Source organism: Crassostrea angulata, chromosome 6 (genome assembly GCF_025612915.1).
Source record: "Crassostrea angulata isolate pt1a10 chromosome 6, ASM2561291v2, whole genome shotgun sequence".
Taxonomy (NCBI): Eukaryota; Metazoa; Mollusca; class Bivalvia; order Ostreida; family Ostreidae; genus Magallana; species Magallana angulata.
This window is the reverse complement of record NC_069116.1, coordinates 58,011,088-58,031,503: the sequence shown is the minus strand read 5'-3', so window position 1 is coordinate 58,031,503 and position 20,416 is coordinate 58,011,088. Positions and strand designations below refer to the sequence as shown.

The 20,416-nt window shown below is 39.3% G+C and overlaps 3 protein-coding genes across 13 annotated transcripts in view; all 3 read left to right on the top strand.

Moving 5' to 3' along the window:
• The window catches only part of LOC128186487 (titin-like), a 44,785-nt gene extending 31,827 nt beyond the window's left edge, over positions 1-12,958 (top strand). For 7 of the 11 annotated variants that reach the window (XM_052856267.1, XM_052856268.1, XM_052856266.1 and 4 more), the window contains 11 exons: positions 453-743; positions 904-1,991; positions 3,578-3,670; positions 6,268-6,343; positions 6,659-6,931; positions 7,319-7,390; positions 7,848-7,988; positions 9,112-9,181; positions 10,151-10,265; positions 11,795-11,946; positions 12,123-12,958. In XM_052856267.1, the coding sequence (XP_052712227.1) occupies positions 453-743; positions 904-1,991; positions 3,578-3,670; positions 6,268-6,343; positions 6,659-6,931; positions 7,319-7,390; positions 7,848-7,988; positions 9,112-9,181; positions 10,151-10,265; positions 11,795-11,946; positions 12,123-12,273 (2,522 nt within the window). In that variant the 3' untranslated portion in view covers positions 12,274-12,958. Of the gene's footprint in view, positions 1-452; positions 744-903; positions 1,992-3,577; positions 3,671-6,267; positions 6,344-6,658; positions 6,932-7,318; positions 7,391-7,847; positions 7,989-9,111; positions 9,182-10,150; positions 10,266-10,976; positions 11,086-11,794; positions 11,947-12,122 lie in introns of all 11 variants that reach the window. The other 4 variants (XM_052856269.1, XM_052856270.1, XM_052856271.1 and 1 more) reach the window with 4 other exon arrangements.
• Positions 12,959-15,435: 2,477 nt separating this feature from the next.
• LOC128189801 (fibronectin type III domain-containing protein 1-like) lies at positions 15,436-17,805 on the top strand. The gene is made up of 2 exons (XM_052861561.1): positions 15,436-15,737; positions 15,994-17,805. The coding sequence occupies exons 1-2, from the start codon at positions 15,681-15,683 to the stop codon at positions 17,539-17,541; spliced, it is 1,605 nt and encodes a 534-aa protein (XP_052717521.1). The 5' UTR covers positions 15,436-15,680; the 3' UTR covers positions 17,542-17,805.
• A 726-nt stretch (positions 17,806-18,531) lies between these two features.
• LOC128190274 (mucin-5AC-like) lies at positions 18,532-20,416 on the top strand. Its single transcript, XM_052862271.1, has 2 exons — positions 18,532-18,604; positions 18,745-20,416. Exons 1-2 carry the CDS (start codon positions 18,551-18,553, stop codon positions 20,266-20,268), a joined length of 1,578 nt encoding a protein of 525 aa, XP_052718231.1. The 5' UTR covers positions 18,532-18,550; the 3' UTR covers positions 20,269-20,416.

Sequence of the window (20,416 nt, the reverse complement as noted above, 5' to 3'; positions counted from 1 at the left end):
ACTTGTGACAAAGTATGGAGACTGATAAAAGACTTTTGTCTCTACAACTCAATGGAAAAACATGTCAGTATCAGGGATATATTCCCAAACACATATACAAACTAAAACAAATGTTCCTATAATTAAGAGGTTTTTGAATTATGATGTTAAAAAAGGTAAAATAGGCTTATCAACAGGAAGGTGCAGTATTTGAAAAATGCACTCTAGTAAATATTGAGTCAGAAATTAGCCTGCTAATTACAGGTGATTGATGTGTTGATTCTAGATACCAATACCAAATATTGTGTCTCACCCCTTGTTGCCTGATTTAGTGAAGGGGATTTGACAAAGCACCAAAATTTTTAGCAATGGCACAGCACAAGGGTCAGAAAAAAACTTAAGATATACAAAATTCAATGTACAGCTGTAATGCTGAATGGAGAAAATGACTGACAAATTTTGTTCTGTTGCAGCCAAGGAAGGTCCTCCGGCCATTCTGCAGGCCCTGAGTGACACAGTGGCTACCTGTGGTAGGGCCCTGACTCTCCAATGTCAGATCAAGGGCAGCCCTGCTCCCATGATCCTGTGGAGGAAGGATGGTAAGATGATCGGGAACACCAAGGACTTCAAACAGACCTACCAGAACAACATCGCTCTGCTGGCCATACAGGAAATCATGGAACAAGATGGCGGCTGCTACGAATGTGTCGCCAGGAACTCTTTTGGGGCTGTGTCCTCTAGTTGTTCCATTACAGTACAGAAAGGTGAGATCTTAGTTATTGCAAACACTATGTACAGGGTATTATCTATGCAGTCATAATGGTACAATTAAAAATTTTTAGGACTCTTTTATAGGATTTTTGGTGGTCTTGTAAGTTAGATTGTCTGTAAGTATTTATTAGCTATAATTTTTATGTTCTCCAGGAGAGGAGAGCAAGAAGGAGACTGCTGGCTATGTCAGTAAGAAAACTGATTGGCTGGTAGGGCGGGGAGGGAACCAGCAAGAGGAACCAGTCCAGGAGAAGAAGTCCGTCAGCGTTCGTCGCAGTGAAAGTGTGCATATAACCTCTACCTCCAAGCTATCCTTAAAGCCTGTTTATGAACCTAGTGGTGCTAAGTCTCAGGAGAGACGTACAACTCGCAATACTACTCAGAAGGTGCAAGAGGAGGGCATTAAAACCACCACCAAGCAGCCACAGAATACTCCTCCCCCCAGTCAAACAGGCACCGGGGATATCCAGAAAGAAAAGACACCTCTCACCAGCAATATCACAGCAAAAACTTTAACAGAGGGGACTTCAAGCAATAATGAGACTGAGAAGTCTCCTTCGCAATCTAACACACCAAGCTCACATACTCAAGTCGATCCAAGGGAATCGGGGAAAGCCTTGCAGAAAAAGCAGGCATTGGTCAAAGACCAGGGAACCACAAAACCAAATGATCCACCATGGAAAAATATTTCACTCAGACGAACAGAGAGTGCTCGTGTGACAAATTATGGCAGAGAAAAACCGCTAACTTGGAAAAGAGATGCCATGGAAAAATCTGAAAAGACTGTTCCAAAGATAGTTGTGGAAAACACAGACTCTGCAGACAAACCCACAGGATGGAGACCTGTTGTCATGGAAACAGGTACAGAGAAGAAAACAGTGAATCTCCGAAGGTGTGAGAGTGCCAGGGTGGAAAACAAAAACAATATCGATGTCATAGCAAAGTTCCTGTCCAACTCTCAAAGCAAGGAAAAGCGCGACATGAATGACAATAAAATCACGTCCGTTGAAACTCCTGCAAGAGACAATGCGGTGACAAAGTTGAATTCTGAGAGCGCTGGGCTGAACAGAAGTCAGAGTATGAGAATGTTGTTTGAGAATATGGAGGCCAAGAAGAATCAGAGTCCTGCCCCAGCAGCTGTAGTGGTGGTCCACAGGCGGGATCAAGGACTGCGAAGGACGTCCAGCCTGAAGGTTCTTCCAGGAGAGATGGAGTCCTTCAGGGCGGAACACAAAGCCAGGGTGAGTGTCTGCTGTTGATTAGGGCAAGGAGGAATACTCACTCCTTATCTGTCTGTGTTATCTCTGGGGCATTCAGGAAAGGTGTAGAAAACATAAAGATAAAAAATATTTACATGTCATAGAACCTTTTTTTCTTCATTATTAAAATGAAAAGTTTGAACTCCTTGCACATCAAAGCTAGGAAAGGGATTAGCACTCTTCTAAATCACCTTCTTTTGACTTCCAACTTTAAGAAGCCAAAGTGGCACCCATTAATAAGATGTGGCATTATTGCCCAATAAATAGTATCAGTGTGAGTGTGTTTGATCTAGAGGTAAGCTGCAGCTCCCGGAGGAGAAGTGCCCCATCTGTCTGGTCTTATCACCAGGAACCGCTGTAGATAGGTGTATGTATATATACTTTCTGTTTACGCTGATGATGCCACTTCACTGCCTGTGAGCTTGCAGCACCTTTTCCTTCTTTCCTTCAAAAACTATTGAAGGTCAGACAGGCAATGTGAGGAAACATCTATTGTATTCTTGCTCCCTTTTTTCTGGTTTTTGGAAATTAGGATATTATTTGTTATTCTGTTGAGAGGTAAGAATGTGTTATTGTGAATTGGTTGAATTTCTCTTTTCAACTTATTTTTTTTTTTCTTCTTTTTTTTTTCTTCTGTCTATAAATATTCTGGCAAGAATACAGCATGTCTGTAGAAATTAAAATCATTTTCTTGATTTGTTCAACATAATTTATTTCTAGGTGTTCTTTGATTTTAGTCTCAGACAACAGAATGTTTTCCTCAGGTGAGGGACCAGTACCCATTTCCCCTCTCATAAAAAAATCTACCAAATTTTACTTTTTCATTTTATTTAAAACCCCCTTTTCTCCAATTCTTGTCGAGGATGTATATGCACCTTTTTCTCTTGTCTTTTAGATTTTCCAAACCACAATTATCATTTTCAAACTGAAATGGTAATGTGATATGTTTTTCCCGATTTGTTCTCTGTGTAAGAGTATGGAATGGTAAACTGAGTTATCTGCCCTTCTGACAGATTGTGTCCAGTTAGCATGCCACTTTACCCACCTCCCCATGGGGATTCGCTGACCATATCTCACCTCCCCCTTTATGTGGAGATTACCCATGATTCTCTATCTTGTCTGACTCCTGGCTCGGTACCTGCCGATACCTGCTGATTTCCTGCGTCTCCCCCTAGTCTGCCTTCAGGCTGTACAATGTGTTTGTTTACAAAGATTTTTGTTTATCACATGGTACACAGTCAGCATCAGTTTACTGAATGCCTAAAATGTAGACAAGATGAAGGGGCCCATCAATGGGGATGTGACTTTTATAAATCACGGGGAAGAAATAATTTGGAATATAATCGGTTTTATTGCACTACACGCCTCTTTTCTTATCTGTTTGCTGAACTCTTCCTAATGCTGCTTAATATACCAACAGGTCTCGTGTGGATTTTTTTAAAGCTACACGCCTGTTTTATGTATTTGTTTTTCAAACTACATACTGATTTAAATATAAATTAACCAAGTTTTGCTCACAATTTGTTTACGGTATTCGGAACATTAAGCATGAATATTTAATTCTGCAGGAAGAAGCATCCAAGTTCTCACGGTACCCAAATACTTCTGTTACCATGGCATCCTACGACACGATAGAAGATGAGGATGAACTTCACAAGTTGGTAAGTAGATCATAGAAAAGTGTATTTATAAATATTACACATCTTCCTCCCACACAGATATGTCAAGCAGTGGTAGGGATGTGAGGTGTATAATGCAGGGAGCTGTAGCCTGTCACATTGAAGTACTCCTCTGAGTGAGAACTAATAGAGAGTACATACAGATCCTGGAATCTCATTCCGTCTTCGTCTATCTGGGACTGATGTCAGGTCAATTTCTCAGAATCCCCACACAATCTGTCACCCTCCCTGTCTGAGAATGTAGTAGACCCAGATCCTAGAATCTGTCACCCTCCATCTAATTAAGGTCAAGTCTTAAAATCTACCATTTCTACAATACATTCTACAATAACCTTTGGTACGCACTATCTGTCACCTATATAAGATTGGTTGTAGGTCAATGTAATAGAATTGACTCACACTCTGTTACCCCGTCTGTCTGAGATTGTTGCCAGGTCAATGTCTTAATTAGAATCTCCATGTAATCTGTGACCCCCTGTCTGATAATGAGGTAAGGCAACCCAACATCTGGACCATACTCATCCGCAGACAATAGCGTTCCAGTGACTTTGTAATGGTCCCAGATACAGATCAAGATATAGCATAGCACTGACCAATTTAATCAGTATTTACTTTTACATATTTTCCTTCAGGTGTGCAAGATGTGCTATATGTATTAATCTACTTGTGCAAGATGTGCTATTTGTATTAATTTACTTGTGCAAGATGTGCTATTTGTATTAATCCAGGTGTGTAAGGTGTGGGTATGCTGTGTACTCTGTCTGGCCGTTACGACATTGCTATGGTATACATATATACTGCTGGTATGTGAGTTGTACTGCCTGTACCTCAGCCAATGATTAGTAAATAGTGTTATCACAACCCTGCAGTACATTAGAAACATGGTCAGTGCCCTACCAGTGATTGGGGGTTGATTTGTACAACAGGTGAATTCCATTAGGGGTTAGTGATGCTGGTTTCTTGTTGTATTACATGTACTGGTACAAACAGAAATAGCTTTATAGGAGGAGAAAGCCTCATGTTCATTGGGGGTGGTGTTTTCAACCAGAGAACCAAAGTTGACTCTTAATTATTGTGTGTGTTTTTAAGTAGATGTTGGAGGGAGGTGATGGAATGCGATGTTGTACTTTAGCTGTTCCTGAGATGTTACGACAAACTGCTGCCGATGGAATGTGGAACTTGAATTCCTCTTCCTACACCTGAACGCTAATGTTCATTACAATAGAGCATCTTGCCAGAACTCTGGTGACTCAGTGCTTCAGAGGAAGCCCCAACAAGGCACTGACAAGCTTCCTTCTGAGGAATTCAGGGTTTTTATCGGCTCGGCTTGTAGGATAATTAACTCAAGTCATTTTCAATTCTCTTACGCAAACCAATCTCCATGCTGTTTTCTTCCCTGTCAGGTGTTGGCAAGCTTCATGTATACGTCACATTTCACATCTATTTACACATTGCTATTTTACCAACAGTCAGAGGGACAAAACACATGTTCAATATTTTTTGTATTCTCAGGTTATACATGCAAGCTTACATTTACACAGGTTTTGATGAATACAGTCAGATTTTGTAGAATTCAAGTTATCAAGTCCATGCCCTCTCCACCAATCTCTATCTAATCTGGAATTGGCACTACTCATGAAAAAATAAAGCTGTTTGTCAATGGATAAAAAGTTGTAATTCTCTAATGTGCTTAATAGATAGCATCACATACATTTACAGCATTGTCAGAGATGTTGTGTAATTGCTCTCTCTCTCTCTCTCTCTCTCTCTCTCTCTCTCTCTCCAAACAATGTTTTTTAAATGTACAGTGCTGTTGTTTCACGCCCCCTCAGTGTTGGATAATTGTGTTTTTGTATTCCATTTCACACCCTTTCTCTGTTGGATGTTCCCTGTTGTTGTTAAGTTCCTGTTGTTGTTATGTTCCCTGCTGTGTGTTATGTTCCCTGCTGTGTGTTATGTTCCCTGCTGTGTGTTATGTTCCCTGCTGTGTGTTATGTTCCCTGCTGTGTGTTATGTTCCCTGCTGTGTGTTATGTTCCCTGCTGTGTGTTATGTTCCCTGCTGTGTGTTATGTTCCCTGCTGTGTGTTATGTTCCCTGCTGTGTGTTAAGTTCCCTGCTGTGTGTTATGGGGGTCAGTGACAGAGTTGTCTGGCTGGAGTCCCAGGATTCTGAGATAATTCTACAGCACTAATGGAGCAGATTCTCCCTCCGATTCAGTGATATCCTGTAGTAATGAAAACTCTGCTGAAATCATTAACAAACACACATTATCCTCATAAACTGCAGAGATTCGGGTTCCTCCCATTGCATCTATATTAACAATGTACAGTCAACAAAGGCTGAAAGCATGCTTATTCAGTAAAGAGCAATGCTTATTATTAGGAATCCTACTCAAGTGTTTATTTAATAAATATATGAATACATATTGCATTACAATTGTAGTCAATTTACATGCATAAGAAAAATAAACACAGGTGCATTTTCAAAGTCTCTGCAGGTGTTTTCTGCAACAATTAAGATTACAAATTATTATTTTTACTATTTGTACAAAGATATTTTTCATCTGTTTTTGTTGTAGCTCAGCAAATCTGAGAACTTTGAAGAGAGGAAGAAGATCCGAGCTCGTATGAAGGAAATCAGAGAGAAAAAACAGAGTAGGTCCTAAAAATATGTTTTATAGAATGCGATGATTTCTAGATAAAGTGTATCAAATTCAGATGTTAAGATTAAAGTCCAGCAGTGTAGGTTGAAGATTGCATAACTTTTGAGATCTGTATAATAAAACATGCAAAAAATGTGCATGTGCTTTTGATCCTTCTACATAATTACAAGATTCTGCCAAAAAATTTATTTTCTCACATAAGAAAAAATATATTTATGTACTGTTATATTTCAATAAGAACTGTAAGTGAAGGGTACTTGAAAATGATTAACAAATCTTAGAATCACTGAATCATTTTGTGTTACAGAGGATTGGGAGGCTAAGCGACTGCAGAGAGAAAAAGAATCTGGCGATCTCGTGAAAAAGAAGTTTGAACTAGCAGAGAAAGAGAAAGAAAAATTCCTGAAAACATTTGAACAAACGGCAAAAGAGGCGTCAGCAGAGCGGGAGAGAATTCTCCAGAAAGGTGAAGATATTCTCAAGGACAAAGTGAAGCACGCGGATGAGGACAAGAGGCGGACATTAGAGACGTTTGACAAGTTAGCCAAGCATGACGACAAAAAAGTACAGAAGACGCCAGGTGAGCTTCACGGCCCCTCCCCAAGTCTTACACCCCGTACTGTGTACTATCACTGATAATGCACACAGACGATAGATCTATAGCTCTATGAGAAATGTAGCATGGTCAGTGCTTGGTGTTTGGTATATATACTCACATTTATCATTTATATTCATAATGAGCCATATTCTCATATATTTATTTATATAATCGACATATTGCATGGATTAATCTTTCAAATCTTTACTAATGAATATATATATCAGAGATCTCCTTTTAAATTAGGGGGGAAAATGAGGGACACTCTTTAGCAATAATTTGCACTGCTTAAAATTTATACAGGGACTTATAAACTTGGGTTCTGGGACTTCTTTACTAACTCCCACTATTTCTTCTATTTAACGGTAGATGGAGTCATTCGGACCACAATAATCAAAGATTCAATATTAACCCCTGGAGATTCCTCCAAGTACATCTCAGGTAACCTCCCCTTTCTGTGACAGTTGTAGCTGATTCACTCTCTTTAAATAATTATCTTCTTACTTATTCTTTTATTATTATATCTTTACTATTCTCATATCTTATTTACCAAATTAATCGATATTTATAGCAGTTATTACATTTATTTTATTCCTGTAATTTTGAACATTCATATTTTGAAGTCAAGTATGATGGGTAAAACATCAGGGGACATAAGTAGATATTGAACACGATAAAATACATCCCTGTGCAGGCTAAATAACTGATTCATCTGAATGATAACAGCTGGTGTTTGCAGTTTAATTACATAGTAGTCTTGTGTAATTCATGAATTGTCAAATCAGATTGTAGCTGTAATGGCTTCCCCACGTATCTGTTTTCAAAGCATGCTTGACTTCCCCCTAACGTGTGCATGAGTTACATGTGTGTTTTCCTTTTTGTACGCACCTTGGAACAGAAGAAGCAGCCACATTTTTGACCAATCAGCTGATCAATACCTTATCCCCCGTAACCAGTGGCAACATAACCATCAAAACTGAGTCCTGGAACAGCCGAGATGGCGTCACAAACACGACCCAGAAATCGCAGTCATGGGGAGGTAGCAAAACATTTTCTTCTGTTTTGACATGGAGGTGTACAGTAGGATTGGATCTGGTTTCTGTTTTGTGCTTAGATTAATATCTGCATATTAGTTCATATGTTTGTACCTGTTAATAAATGTAGGTCTTTTGATGTGTAGTGGAACTAATTAATAGGATTTTACATATATACATTTATAGGAACATAAATTGATAAGTGATCAGAGATTTAGATACGGGGGGAATGGACGGTTGTGTTGGCTTGGTATCAATTAAATAATCAAGTGTTGATGCACCAATCATTAGCAAAGTATATTTCCTTAAATCAAAGGCCAAAAGGTCACACGGAAAACAGATCAAGGAACCCACACATGCACATGTCTATAGATAACAAGCATTGGCAATGTGTGTCTATAAATTCATGTAAAAACACTTCCAGGCAGAATTGTTCCCTTTATCAGACAATACTGGTGGCCTTGAATGTGTTCTAAGGTCAAGATTACAGTTAAAAAAGAGACACACTGTAGAACTGGTAATTGATGCCCTCACTATCAGAAAATTCACAGACAACACAAAGTTTTGAAAATTCAATACTCTATTTGAAATAAGATCTCAATTGACTTGTTCAGCTTCATAAGAATGAACAATTCGAAACTGTTTTGGCAAACTTGATTAGTGTAGCAACATTGTGAAAGCTTGTGAAACTGGTAATATACTGCAGTCAGTTGAAGCAAATTCAAGAAACCAATCAGTCATGATGTCATCTTGCTTACACTTAAACTGCTGTTTTGGCATTCCTGCGAGATGCAGAACTCAGGCGGGTTTTTGGCAATGTCTCCGATACCTCAACAATCTGGAATCAATTATTGGCGTAAAATAGATACATGTTTTGATGCAAACTGTATTGGCAGTATTATGTAAAGGACTCGGTATTGGTACTAAGTACTGTTACAGCAGGTGTAATAAAACTGATTGATTGCACAACACAATCCTTATCTACGAGTCAACTGATTTGAAGTGATTGGAGAAATGTGTATGGAGATATTCTTATGATATTGCAATTTGTGTAAATTATTACAATGTATTATTTTGAACCTGGATTCTGCGATTTTTAACGTTGGAGTTTTATTTTCTTTCTTGAAGCCAAACCATCTGGGCCCCAAGGAGCGAAGGCCATGTTCCAGAAGATGGACAATGCCGCACCCAAACCAAAGTATGTATTAGAAGTAAAAGACTTGATCAGAGTTAGGCTTGATCTGAATAAGTTAATCCCTGGTTGGATTATTTGTTCTGTGTTTGAATTATGAGCTCTTGATATCAATGATACATGTAGGCCTGATAGTCAAGATCTGAAGGACGCCCCTCAATCCTTCAGAGTGAAGTATTTGATCATGCTCTCAGACAGTTGAAGCATTCTGATCAAACACTCCTCTAGCTTTAAATAAACTGGGTGGCTGTCTGATGATCAAGTGGGTACCAGGTATGGATTTACACACTTTGTCGTTTGACCGCCCCAGAAGAACCTAGGAGTGGGGGTACCGACCTGTTTGGTGGGGGATGGAAGATATACACTTATTGGGAGTGATCCTTGTCAGTCTCAAAATACAAGCTGAGGGTAATCTTTGTAAAGTCATTGAACTCATGAGCATTGCCTGACGTTGTAAATAATCTGAGAGTGGTACAGACAGTCCACCATCACTGTGTCACTGTGATGATAGACTGAAGAACATATTGCTGCATGTGTGCATGGTAATACTTGACTTGAATGTGCTTTATTTTTGAACTTTGCAGATTACTCAGAAAATAAAGAAATTGTGCTTGATTGAATTATGCAGATTTAATATGCAAGAAATTAACTTCCACCCACTCTATACATCATTGGTACATGTAGATGAAATTGATACTGTTATTCATGTAGATTGTTCCTTTGTCAACAAGAGAAAAACTTGGTCTAAAAATAACATAGGTTGTCCAGAAGATTCATAATTAAGAAGCTCTGCTTCTACTAATTTTGACTGGTAAATGTGAATGTTGTTCTTAATTTGACCCCAGCACCACAACTAAGTATATGTGTACGTGTTGTAGGGTGTGATGACCCCTAACAGTATTTGAGTATTAGTGTTTGTGTGACTGTGAACTAGTGATTCCCCTTATATTAACACGCTCTCTGTCCTTTGTTCAGCGGTCTGTTAGCTGTGTCATACGCCAAAAAAGCAGCCACCACACTGCGGCGAAATGCTGCCGCAATCAAGCAGGAAATCCTCAAGTTCTGCCAAAGGAACACCATGGACTACGAGGTATACCTGGCTAGCCCAGTGAGCCCGCGGGCAGTGTGTGGGGCCCAGGGCCATGGCTGTCTCACGCTAACCTGTAGATCTCATTTACACCTGTGTTCCCGCTGCCTCTAACATGTCCCCATTTTCTACTAAGTTTTCAATTCCATGTGTGACTTTTTTTATCAATATATATGCATTTTTCTACCACATTCAGTGTTGATCTCTGAAGACATTTATTGCCTATTTGCTAACATGAAAGAATATAATTTTCATTTAATTAACATTTATAATTAGCAAATTATAGACTGACTTTGATTACATTGTAATTTAAAGAGTGAAAAATTATCTTCCGGAAAATTGATGCTTGGAACAAAGGTGTTATTTCATTTTAAATTCATTGAACAGCTAATGTGCTGCCAGATTTGGATGCCATACTATCAAGCTACAATGATTAGAAGTCAGCCTTTAAGATCGCCATTTTGTGTTGTGCTAACACTACTGTGTGTAATTTTGCCACTTTTAGTATATTTGTGTAGACTTAGAATATTTGTACACCAGTTAAGACATACATGTAGATACTAATCTCTTCATTTACAGGCTCACTCTTCCAAAAAGGCGGGACAATTTGGTTGAATGTAGCAGACGACCAAATTTCTAACTCTTTTTTCATTGGTTATATACCAGCATATATTAGAACAAGAAATTAACCAATCCGTGCTTTTTTTACTAAAGAAATTTAGCGCCCGGCGGAGGGGGAAGCGGTAGGGCACTGGTTCGAAGCCCGAGTGCCATCAAACAAATGTTACTGGACTGGACGAAAGCCATGACGAAGGAGTACGAGGTAACGCATGACTGCATGTCATTGAAATGAGTAGTCATGCATGAGCTACTGAAGAGGTTGTCATGGTTGCAGAGTTTACTAAGATGGCTGTTGTCGGCGTACAAGTGCTGTGTCATTGCTTGGCTTTGATGTTGTAGATCTTTGTATTTTACATGTAGCTGACTGCTTTTATGTTTTGCAACTGCTGAGGCATTCCCGAAGACACAGCATTTGTACCGTCACAACGTTTCCGTGGTGTTAGACTAGACCGTAAACCCGTTAACTTGTGGTTTGAACGTTATTAACAGTTTTGACTTACAGTGAAATTAAGAACGGCATGGTTTTAATAAAGTGGTATTGAGAAGGAATTGGATTAAATGTAGAAAAATGTGGACGGTGTAGAAAGTTTAAAAAGTGTTATAAAAATCAACGGTGCATGTTTTAATAATATGGGAAAACTAAACGTATGCTTGTTTAAAGTAGACTTACTAATCACTTTATGTATATATATAACATCTTACTCAATTAACGCATGCTGTATGTGACTAATCACTAATTATAACCAACACAATATATATCATACTAACTTTAATACAACTTTGAAAGAGGATAACTGATACCGATTTTGCATGATAATTTTACGTTGTAAACGGAGACCGCGCTGACATTGAACCATTCATTGTGTACGTCATTATTTCTGTGTCTGATGTCCATTGCTGCCTCGTTTTAGAACGTGGAGATCACGAACTTCTCCAGCAGCTGGAACAATGGCATGGCCTTCTGCGCCCTGATCCACCACTTCTACCCCGAGTCCTTTGACTTCAGCTCCCTGGACCCAAAGAAGAGGAGATACAACTTTACCCTAGCCTTCGACACCGCAGAGTAAGTAATGTCAACTCCCTGTGGTTAAAAATAATGACGCCTCCCTTCTATGTTAGTCTGCAAAGCTGTTAGATTGTTGAATAAAAAAAAAACAAATTTGAAGTAAATAAAATTAATGTTATTATTCAGCTTATCGCGCTAATTAACATAATTTTCAATTTATTTTTTGTTTACAGGAAATATGCTGACATAGCGCCATTACTGGATGTAGAGGACATGGTGAAAATGCAGAAACCTGACTGGAAGTGCGTCTTTACCTACGTGCAAAGTTTCTACCGAAAGCTGAACTCGCACGAACGCAACAAAACGATAACAGGTGGCGAGTGACCGCAACACAAAGCAATAGACCACAGCAACCCTGTAAATAGTCTCCGGGAATAAACTATATTTTTATTTTTGATTAATTTCATTTATTTTTATCGATAGTAGAAATCCACATTTCACTCTTATTTTCTTCTGATGCCAAGTTCAGTTTGTGTTCAGTTTCTCGGCTCCGTGGTTACTTACCTCTCTAGCGATGTTAACCACTGTACTAATTGAAATAGAGTCACACGTGCCAATAATATTAGATGTTTTCTCAATGGATATGTATGTCTGCCTCTGTTATGTACAATTAACGATTCGATAGGTTGTATAGAATTTTTTACCTCTATATCCTTACAAAGTGCACTATTTTTCATTGGATTAATATGACTATATAGCAATAAATCTATGATATTATATCAATATTAATGTGTTTGGTAGTGATATTATTGTTGGAAATCCAGTGTTGGATAACTATCGTTGTTTATGTGTGTGCTGCAATATGCATTGTTTATTTTTGTTGTTGTAGGTTAAACACAAAAAAACGTTTATGTGCGTAGAACGTCACTGTTTTCTGCGCAGGTTCATTCGTTACCTTAGAAACATTATGTATAACTCTGCCAAAGCTTATATACATCTGGAAAAAGACAATTTATACATGTCATAAGATGATACATGTAATTCTAAAATTAAAAACAAATAAAACTCGGCTCCATTTTGTTTCTGTCATATGTATAGAGGTGAGCGTCCAGCTTCTAGACATTTCCACTGCCTTTCAAGGCGTATGGAACCAGAGTCGGGGTTTTTTTTCTTGAAGGAGAAAAACAAATTGCCAATCATGTTTACATAAAGATATTCATAATCATTTTTCTAGCCATTGTTTTTAAAAGGAAAAACAGCAACTTCAAGCTTCGAACAAAGCTAGCAAAATCTGTTAAAAAAATAATTTTTTTTATCTTCTTGTTCAGGTGGTTAAATATTCTAAAAATGGCCTAGACAATCTGTAGTTTTTTAATGAACTTCAAATTAATGTTATTCAATAAATGAAAAGAAAATAATCGCATTCACGATTGAAGCAATGGCTATTTGAAATTAAAATGACAAAGTTTAGCCGCATGGCGACACTTGTCAATAGAAATATGAAGATAATGTCTGGACTCTATATCGGTCAGGTGTTTAGATGGACAGAAAATTTTAATACTATTGTTTTAGATAACATTACGTCGAGTTTCTTTAATTCTGATGTCATTATTATTTATCATCCTAAATTGGCACGATTTTGATTTCTGTCACCTTGTCAAACATTAGAATATTTAATGGAGGAATCTCATTTCCTGTTGAGTTCACCAAGGTTAGAACCGTGCGCCATCTAGTCCCCTTAAGAAGCAGACGACATTCAGATCTAAACAGGCGGAGAGTTGGTACAAGATGGACAAACTGGTACAGAATGATGACGTCATCACAAACATTATGCAACTTGAAAATCATTTTACCCTTTGTTGCAATAGTTTTATTTTCTAGAAAGTATGCTAAAACTATCAAAGATATTATCCTTTTGTCTTCGAATGATGGAATTTGAATTTTTGAAGCAAAAGTAACAATAACCCTTTTCTAGAAAGACATACATTCAACGATGAAAAACTAAGATATTTTCGTCACAGAATGTTTCAGAAACCAACGTAACAGAATCACTCCAATAACTTAACTATGTCATAAGTAAATATAAACAGTACTGCAGGGATTACAATTGCAACGTTTAAAATAAGTTCTAGCCCTAGCATGAGTAATACGTAAGAAACCTAATGGACCGTTTTTGTTATGAAAGATGAATCTTAAAATTCCCGTGACGTTTTGGTTGTATGAGGCAAGCTTCCATTCTTCCTACAGATGCATGAAACAAGAGATGCTCTAAATATTGATCTCAATAGTCGCAGATTTTCGGTAGAGAATATACGTAAGCTCTATATGAAGTGTATATATAATGTTAAACGTGATTAAACTGTTAATCAGATGCATTCTTTGATATGCATTGAATTCCGACCGATGATTTCTTGGATCAAGCAATTAGCTTTACCGTGTAGAACGTCATTATAAACTTGACAGACTGAACCTAATCATAATTAATTATCATAAACACACGACCAAATTCACGCAATTTTAATTAATTCCTTACCTTTGTTTTGTGCACTGATTTTTGGTGTAACATGCTTAAATTATTTTAGATTTTTACTACATTTTTTTTTATTAGAATATTGTGGAGTGTGTCGATCTTTTGATATTGTGTAGGTATTTGATAAAGTTTTTTTGAAGTATATCACTAAAGTGTTTTTAAAATTCATACAAATTATAAGCGACATACATTACAATAGAACATTTAGAAAAGCAACGTATACTAAACATAAATATGCTTGTAATGATATAAGTATATTGTATACCAATACATGAAACAAGATTAGATATACATATTTATTCAATGTATGTGTCAAACAAGAAATGCAAGGCCACAAAGCCAATCTACGACAAAGCGAGGGTCGTCATCATTTGAACATTTTCATAACATTCTAAAAAATACTGTGGGATTTTAATTTCTTGATCAGTTCTTTTTGATTCTTTATTCCCATTTAACGTTAAGAGAACTGCAACGTTCTGAAATTTCTGGACGTTGGAATAAAAAAGAATAGATGGGCAAAGTCTGTGTGTGATTTCTGCTAATATTTTTACAGGAAAAATATTTTTTATCAAACAAAAATAAAAACAAGTCTTGATAAACTCGCGATAAATAAAGAACGCAAAACAATAAAATAGCCTGGTATTTTCTATTTAATTTGACTAGATCTAAAAGAACCATATTCAAATATGTTGAAAAAGAAGATCATGATGCCTACCTTCTAGAAAAGTCGTAAAACTCGAGGAAACAAAGCACCATTTTATAGTTGTTGCTTCATACTTTTGTGCAATAGGTACCACCAACACTTTGCCGAATTCTTGCATGTTTTTGGCCGGAGAGTCAAAGTTCATTCTCTAGATCAGTACGCATTAAATGAAAATATTTTGAAATATGATGGTCTATCAATTAGCGCGTAACAAAATGTAAAACACAATCAATTTATGCTAATTAAAATGAACCAAACAGTGTCAAGGAAATTAGACAGAGAACAAGTTGTATGATCAGCATTACATGTCAAACCGTGACCCCAATGTCAAACAACTGGAAATGGAAAAAATCCGCGACTCATGAATATTCATGAATCACAAATCATGAGCTGCATAGAGGGTACCGATTCCCGAGCCTCACGAACAACGAATTATGATTTTCGATAATGAAATTAATTAAAGTGCAATGATATCAATGACAGGTAATATGACGACCTTTGGGAAAGTTAAAAGGTATATAAAGAGCGGGCGATCCGTGGATCGGTACTCCATCCATCATGGCTGGCACTAGTTTCGCTTTGGTGTGTTGCGTTGTCGTGTTGCCTTCGGTAGCTGTAAGTACTGTCTTATCTAATCTTATAAACGATGACAGGATCTTTTTACTGTTTTTCTGAAAATAGTTCAAATTTGAAATATACTTTTTAAAATATAATTGATGGTAAAAAGTTTCTGAGTTTTAAATGTTCCAAGTGAAATCAATTTTAAGATTTTTGGTATTAATTTTCGAAAGGAGCATCATGAGAGAAATAAATAAAAAGCTAACTTTTTTAAAACAAAACAGCGATAACATTGGTTTTGGATTTGTTTCAGGGTTATTGGTGGTCCAATCAGAACCAGAATCTGAATAACAATGTCAACGTAAACACAGGGTTCTACGACCCCCCTCCCGCCCCGGCGCCGGAACCCCCCGCACCCGCACCAAAGAAAGTAGTACACGCCACCAAAGACACCGTGGTCAGCATCAACTTCCACGCCCCCATCAAGAACAAGTTTATCCCCACCCTCAACATCGGAGGTTTCGGAGGCGGTCCCGCCCCCAAGGCCCCTTCAGCTTCACCCAAGAAGAAGAAGACTCCTAAATCCCCCAAGAAAGGAAAGAGGCCAGAACCTAAAAAGAAGACCGCTGCTCCAAAGAAGAAGTCCAAGGCCCCCAAATCAAAGGCCCCCAAGAGCTCCCCACCAAAGGGATCTCCACCCAAAGGTTCTCCACCTAAGGGATCCGGTGGCGCCGGACACGGTCTACCCATGAACCTTGTCTTCAACAACAACTTTCCCCAGAACATGATGAACGTTGTCGGAGCTCACAATAACGTCAGAGGCAAAGGCGTTCACATGCCCAACAACAACGCTGGAGGAACCCAAAAGGTCAAACAGACCTACAAAGCCACAGGTGGAATTCAGACCCAGGGTGGATACCAGGGAGGACAGCAAGGAGGCCAGCAAGGGGGACCTCAGCAGGGTGGCGGACAAGGAGGGAGCCAGGGTGGATTTGGAAGGTGGGGTGGATCTCATTATACCAACATCCACTCCGTCAAATACCCGAGCAATGACGTCCAAGTCATCGGAAACGGAAACGAAGTCCACACAGTTGCCGGACTTTACAACAATGTCAAGTACCAGAAGAAAGTGGCTCCTCCGCCCATGCAGGGAATGCAGTTTAAACTTCTTCTGAACTTGCTCCAGAAGATGGTTGTTAAAGTGAATGCTCCACCAAAAACCACAACTACAACCACAACAGAGCCTACAACAACAACCACTACCACTGAAGCTACCACAACTCCAGCAGAAACCACCACAACCACCGAGGCGACCACAACCACCACCACCACAGAGCCTACCACAACTACCACTGAAGCTACCACCACTACCACAGAGGCTACAACAACCACTACCACAGAGGCCCCAACCACTACATTCCCTTATAACCAAATGTTGGAGATCCTGCTAGCACAGATGGCCTCTGGCTCCAACACACAGACACAGCAAGCCGCTGTTATGGATATCATGGGACGAGGAGGTCAGAAAGCGGTCTCCATGAACGCCAACTCAGGATATGGTCAACAGGCTACTCTGGACATCTTTGGTGCTGCCCAGCAAGCCCCAACAACAATGGGACCATACTTGGACCCAGTGGCTCAACTCGACCTCCTGGCAGCCGGTGGATCCATCTCTGGTGGCTCATACGGCGGGTCTAGTTTTACCGCAGTCACCCCACCACCTGCTGGTGCAGGCGCCGCCGGAGCAGCCGTGGACCTCACTTGGCTGAACAAATACATGCCTCAACTGGCTCTCCACCAAAGGTCTCCAATCAAGGTCATCTCTGGTGGCAGTTACGGCAGCAGAAAGGCCGCCGTGTAGTGAGTGCATTAACTATCTGACTCTTATACCGGTATTGTTTTGCAATTTGTGTCTCAGTCAAACCACCTATAAATCTAATTTCTACGCATTTCTGCCGGAGCCTTGTATTTTATCAGTATTATCTTTGTGACCAATAAAGAACTTTTTCATACTTTCGATCAGACAGAGATGTATGAAATCCGTCTTCTGGGACACGGTTGTGATCAACTGCAGGAATTTTGTGGTGTTCTTAATGTTATTTATTTCATTTGTGTTTTTATTGTCCTGTTGATCTTGTACAAATAAAGACTTTAGAGTTAAAAGCTTTTACTTGTCATTAAAATATCATTGTTTAAATGAAGGGCCAATATGAGTGTTAGAAAGAAAGAGAGAAATAGAAAGGAAGACATGACGATGCAAATGAACTCAAGTTTGGTCATAAAAAATTATCTGATCGGTCGTCGTAAATGTTACAATGTTCACACGTTACCCACAATCTTGTGTTATTAATTAAATCATTGATTTAAACAAATTACATGTTAAAGAAATATTTGTGGTATTTCTCGCCGGGGAAGTTTGGTTCTATCCAAAATGTCTGCAAAATTCCTCTAAATATGCAGATACGTCTCAAAGGTTAAATCAACTCCAAGTATCGCCACTTCCACATGCATGTAATTTCTTTGATTAATCAATGACTAATTAATGATCATAAAATTAATAATTTACTAATTAATCGGGACCAAGTGTGCCTTGGAACGAGGAAAACAAATTCGGTGAATTCTGTCAAAACGTTGCCCTTTCTTGTCAGGGGGAAATTGCAAAAGTGTCGATAAGATGATTCTAATTAATTTTAATTACCATACAACTAATCACGTACAGGTAAAAATGTCATTAACATTTACCTGTCGACCCTCATCACTGATAAAATGTACAATAAATGAATAATTCTAATTGATTTTGTGGACCGGCCTACATGGAGGGTTTGTGTATATAAGAACTACAACCAGAAGACCCCGATCAGAACACAACCATGGCCAGGAGCGAGTGGGTCCTCTGTCTACTGGCTTTTCTCCCGTTCATACAGGTATAAACATCAACGTTACTGTTCTGTAAGCAGAAGTCAGAAAGTTATTGATTTCTGTACATGATAGACATCAGTATACTTAGTTTACTTCTTGTATACTTTCTTTTAAATTTATCATCTTAATCTTCTTTCTTTTGCAGGGATGGTACCACAACCAGAACCAAAACTCCAATGTTAATATCAACATGAATTCTCCGGATCCGTTTGTGTTTGTAAGCCATTCCAACACAGCCTCCAACCCCGGTACAAATGTTGTCACCCACTCTCAGGGGGCACATGATTCGTTTGTCAATTTGAACTTCCATGCTCCAATCAGCAACCACTTCGCTCCTACCCTCACTATTGGAGGGGGAGGAGGCGGTCCGGCAAAAACACCATCAGCTCCCAAAACACCAAAAGCCCCCAAAAAGTCACCAGCACCGAAAAAATCACCGAAGAAGATGAAGCGTCCCAAGAAGAAATCGCCTTCTCCACCGAAAGCTAAATACCACGCCCCAGCGACCACCCCTCCTCCAATTCCCACCACGCCACCGCAAAACACACCAAAGAAAACACCCAAAAAAGCGCCAAAGAAGAAAAGTCCTAAAGGTTCTCCCAAAAAGTCTCCCTCTGGCAATCCACAGGGCGGACCTCCGTCTTATCCACCCAAACGACCACAGGCTCATTACGTGAACATTAAATCTATCCAATACCCCAGCAACAAGGTGACCGTCATTGGTAACCAAAACGAGGTCCATACCGTGGCTGGATTACGCAATAATATCAAGTATCAGAAATCGGTACTGCCGGCACCAGCTCCTAACCCTAGCATGAAACTCTTACTGAACCTTTTGCAGAAAATGATCATTAAAGTAAACAATAAACCTGCACCAACTACAACAACAACGACGTCAACAACAACAACAGCTCCTGATACAACTACGACAACAGAAGCCACTACAACCACAACAACTGCCGCCACCACCACCACCACAGAGGCTACCACCACAACCACCACTCCTGAAATGACAACTCCTACAACTACAACAACAACTACCCCGGCCAGCACGACCCCGCTACCGTTCCCAACCTACACCGTCCAGCCCATCGACCAGAAGGGCCTGCTAATGGAGGTGTTACTGCAACACATGATAGCTCAGCCTAGTTCCGGTGGAGCCACCTTGGACTACGTGGGTCAGAACGGTAACCATGTGTCACTTAACAGTGCCTCAGGGTCACAGGCAAGTAGTTTGGGATCTCCAAGTTCCTCATTGTTAGGTAGCCTGGGACTTTCGTCTCAACCATCTACTGGAGGTTCTTCACTGTTGAGTAGTCTTGGTCTTTCGTCTCAATCTGCAACTGGAGGTTCTCAGGCCAACACAAATCTGGGACAACAGTTAGGTTTGGGTGCAGGATTTGGAAACTCTGTTGCGCTTGATGTGTACGCAGCTGCTCTTGCAAAATCGACTACACCCAACCCATTACTTGACCCCTATCAACTGTCCGGGCTTCTCTCGGGACCAGCTAGCGGCGGCGCTGCCCAAGGAGCTCCGGCTGATCTCACCTGGCTACAAAACTACATCCCACAGTTAGCCCTGGCGAAGCACGGGAAAGTAGCAGTTGTAAATAAGTTGGCCAACAAAAGCAAAACGAAAGCATTCATCAGCAAGAAACTATCAGTTTAAAAAATACCGTTCAGTATTAACAGAAGGAAACTTACATGTATGTATTGTTGAAGTGTATGCGGATGCTGCAAAATTGCGTGGACTTGTGTTGACTTTGTAAATACCTCAAGTGATGTTCCCGTAATCGCTCTTAAATTATTTTTCAAGT

Bases quoted from the DNA above. Each gene is read 5' to 3' on its own strand.
- LOC128189801 (XM_052861561.1), top strand. From the start codon at position 15,681: ATGGCTGGCACTAGTTTCGCTTTGGTGTGTTGCGTTGTCGTGTTGCCT. The intron at 15,738-15,993 runs GTAAGTACTGTC...GATTTGTTTCAG, and splicing joins TCGTGTTGCCTTCGGTAGCT to GGTTATTGGTGGTCCAATCA.
- LOC128190274 (XM_052862271.1), top strand. From the start codon at position 18,551: ATGGCCAGGAGCGAGTGGGTCCTCTGTCTACTGGCTTTTCTCCCGTTC. The intron at 18,605-18,744 runs GTATAAACATCA...TTTCTTTTGCAG, and splicing joins CTTTTCTCCCGTTCATACAG to GGATGGTACCACAACCAGAA.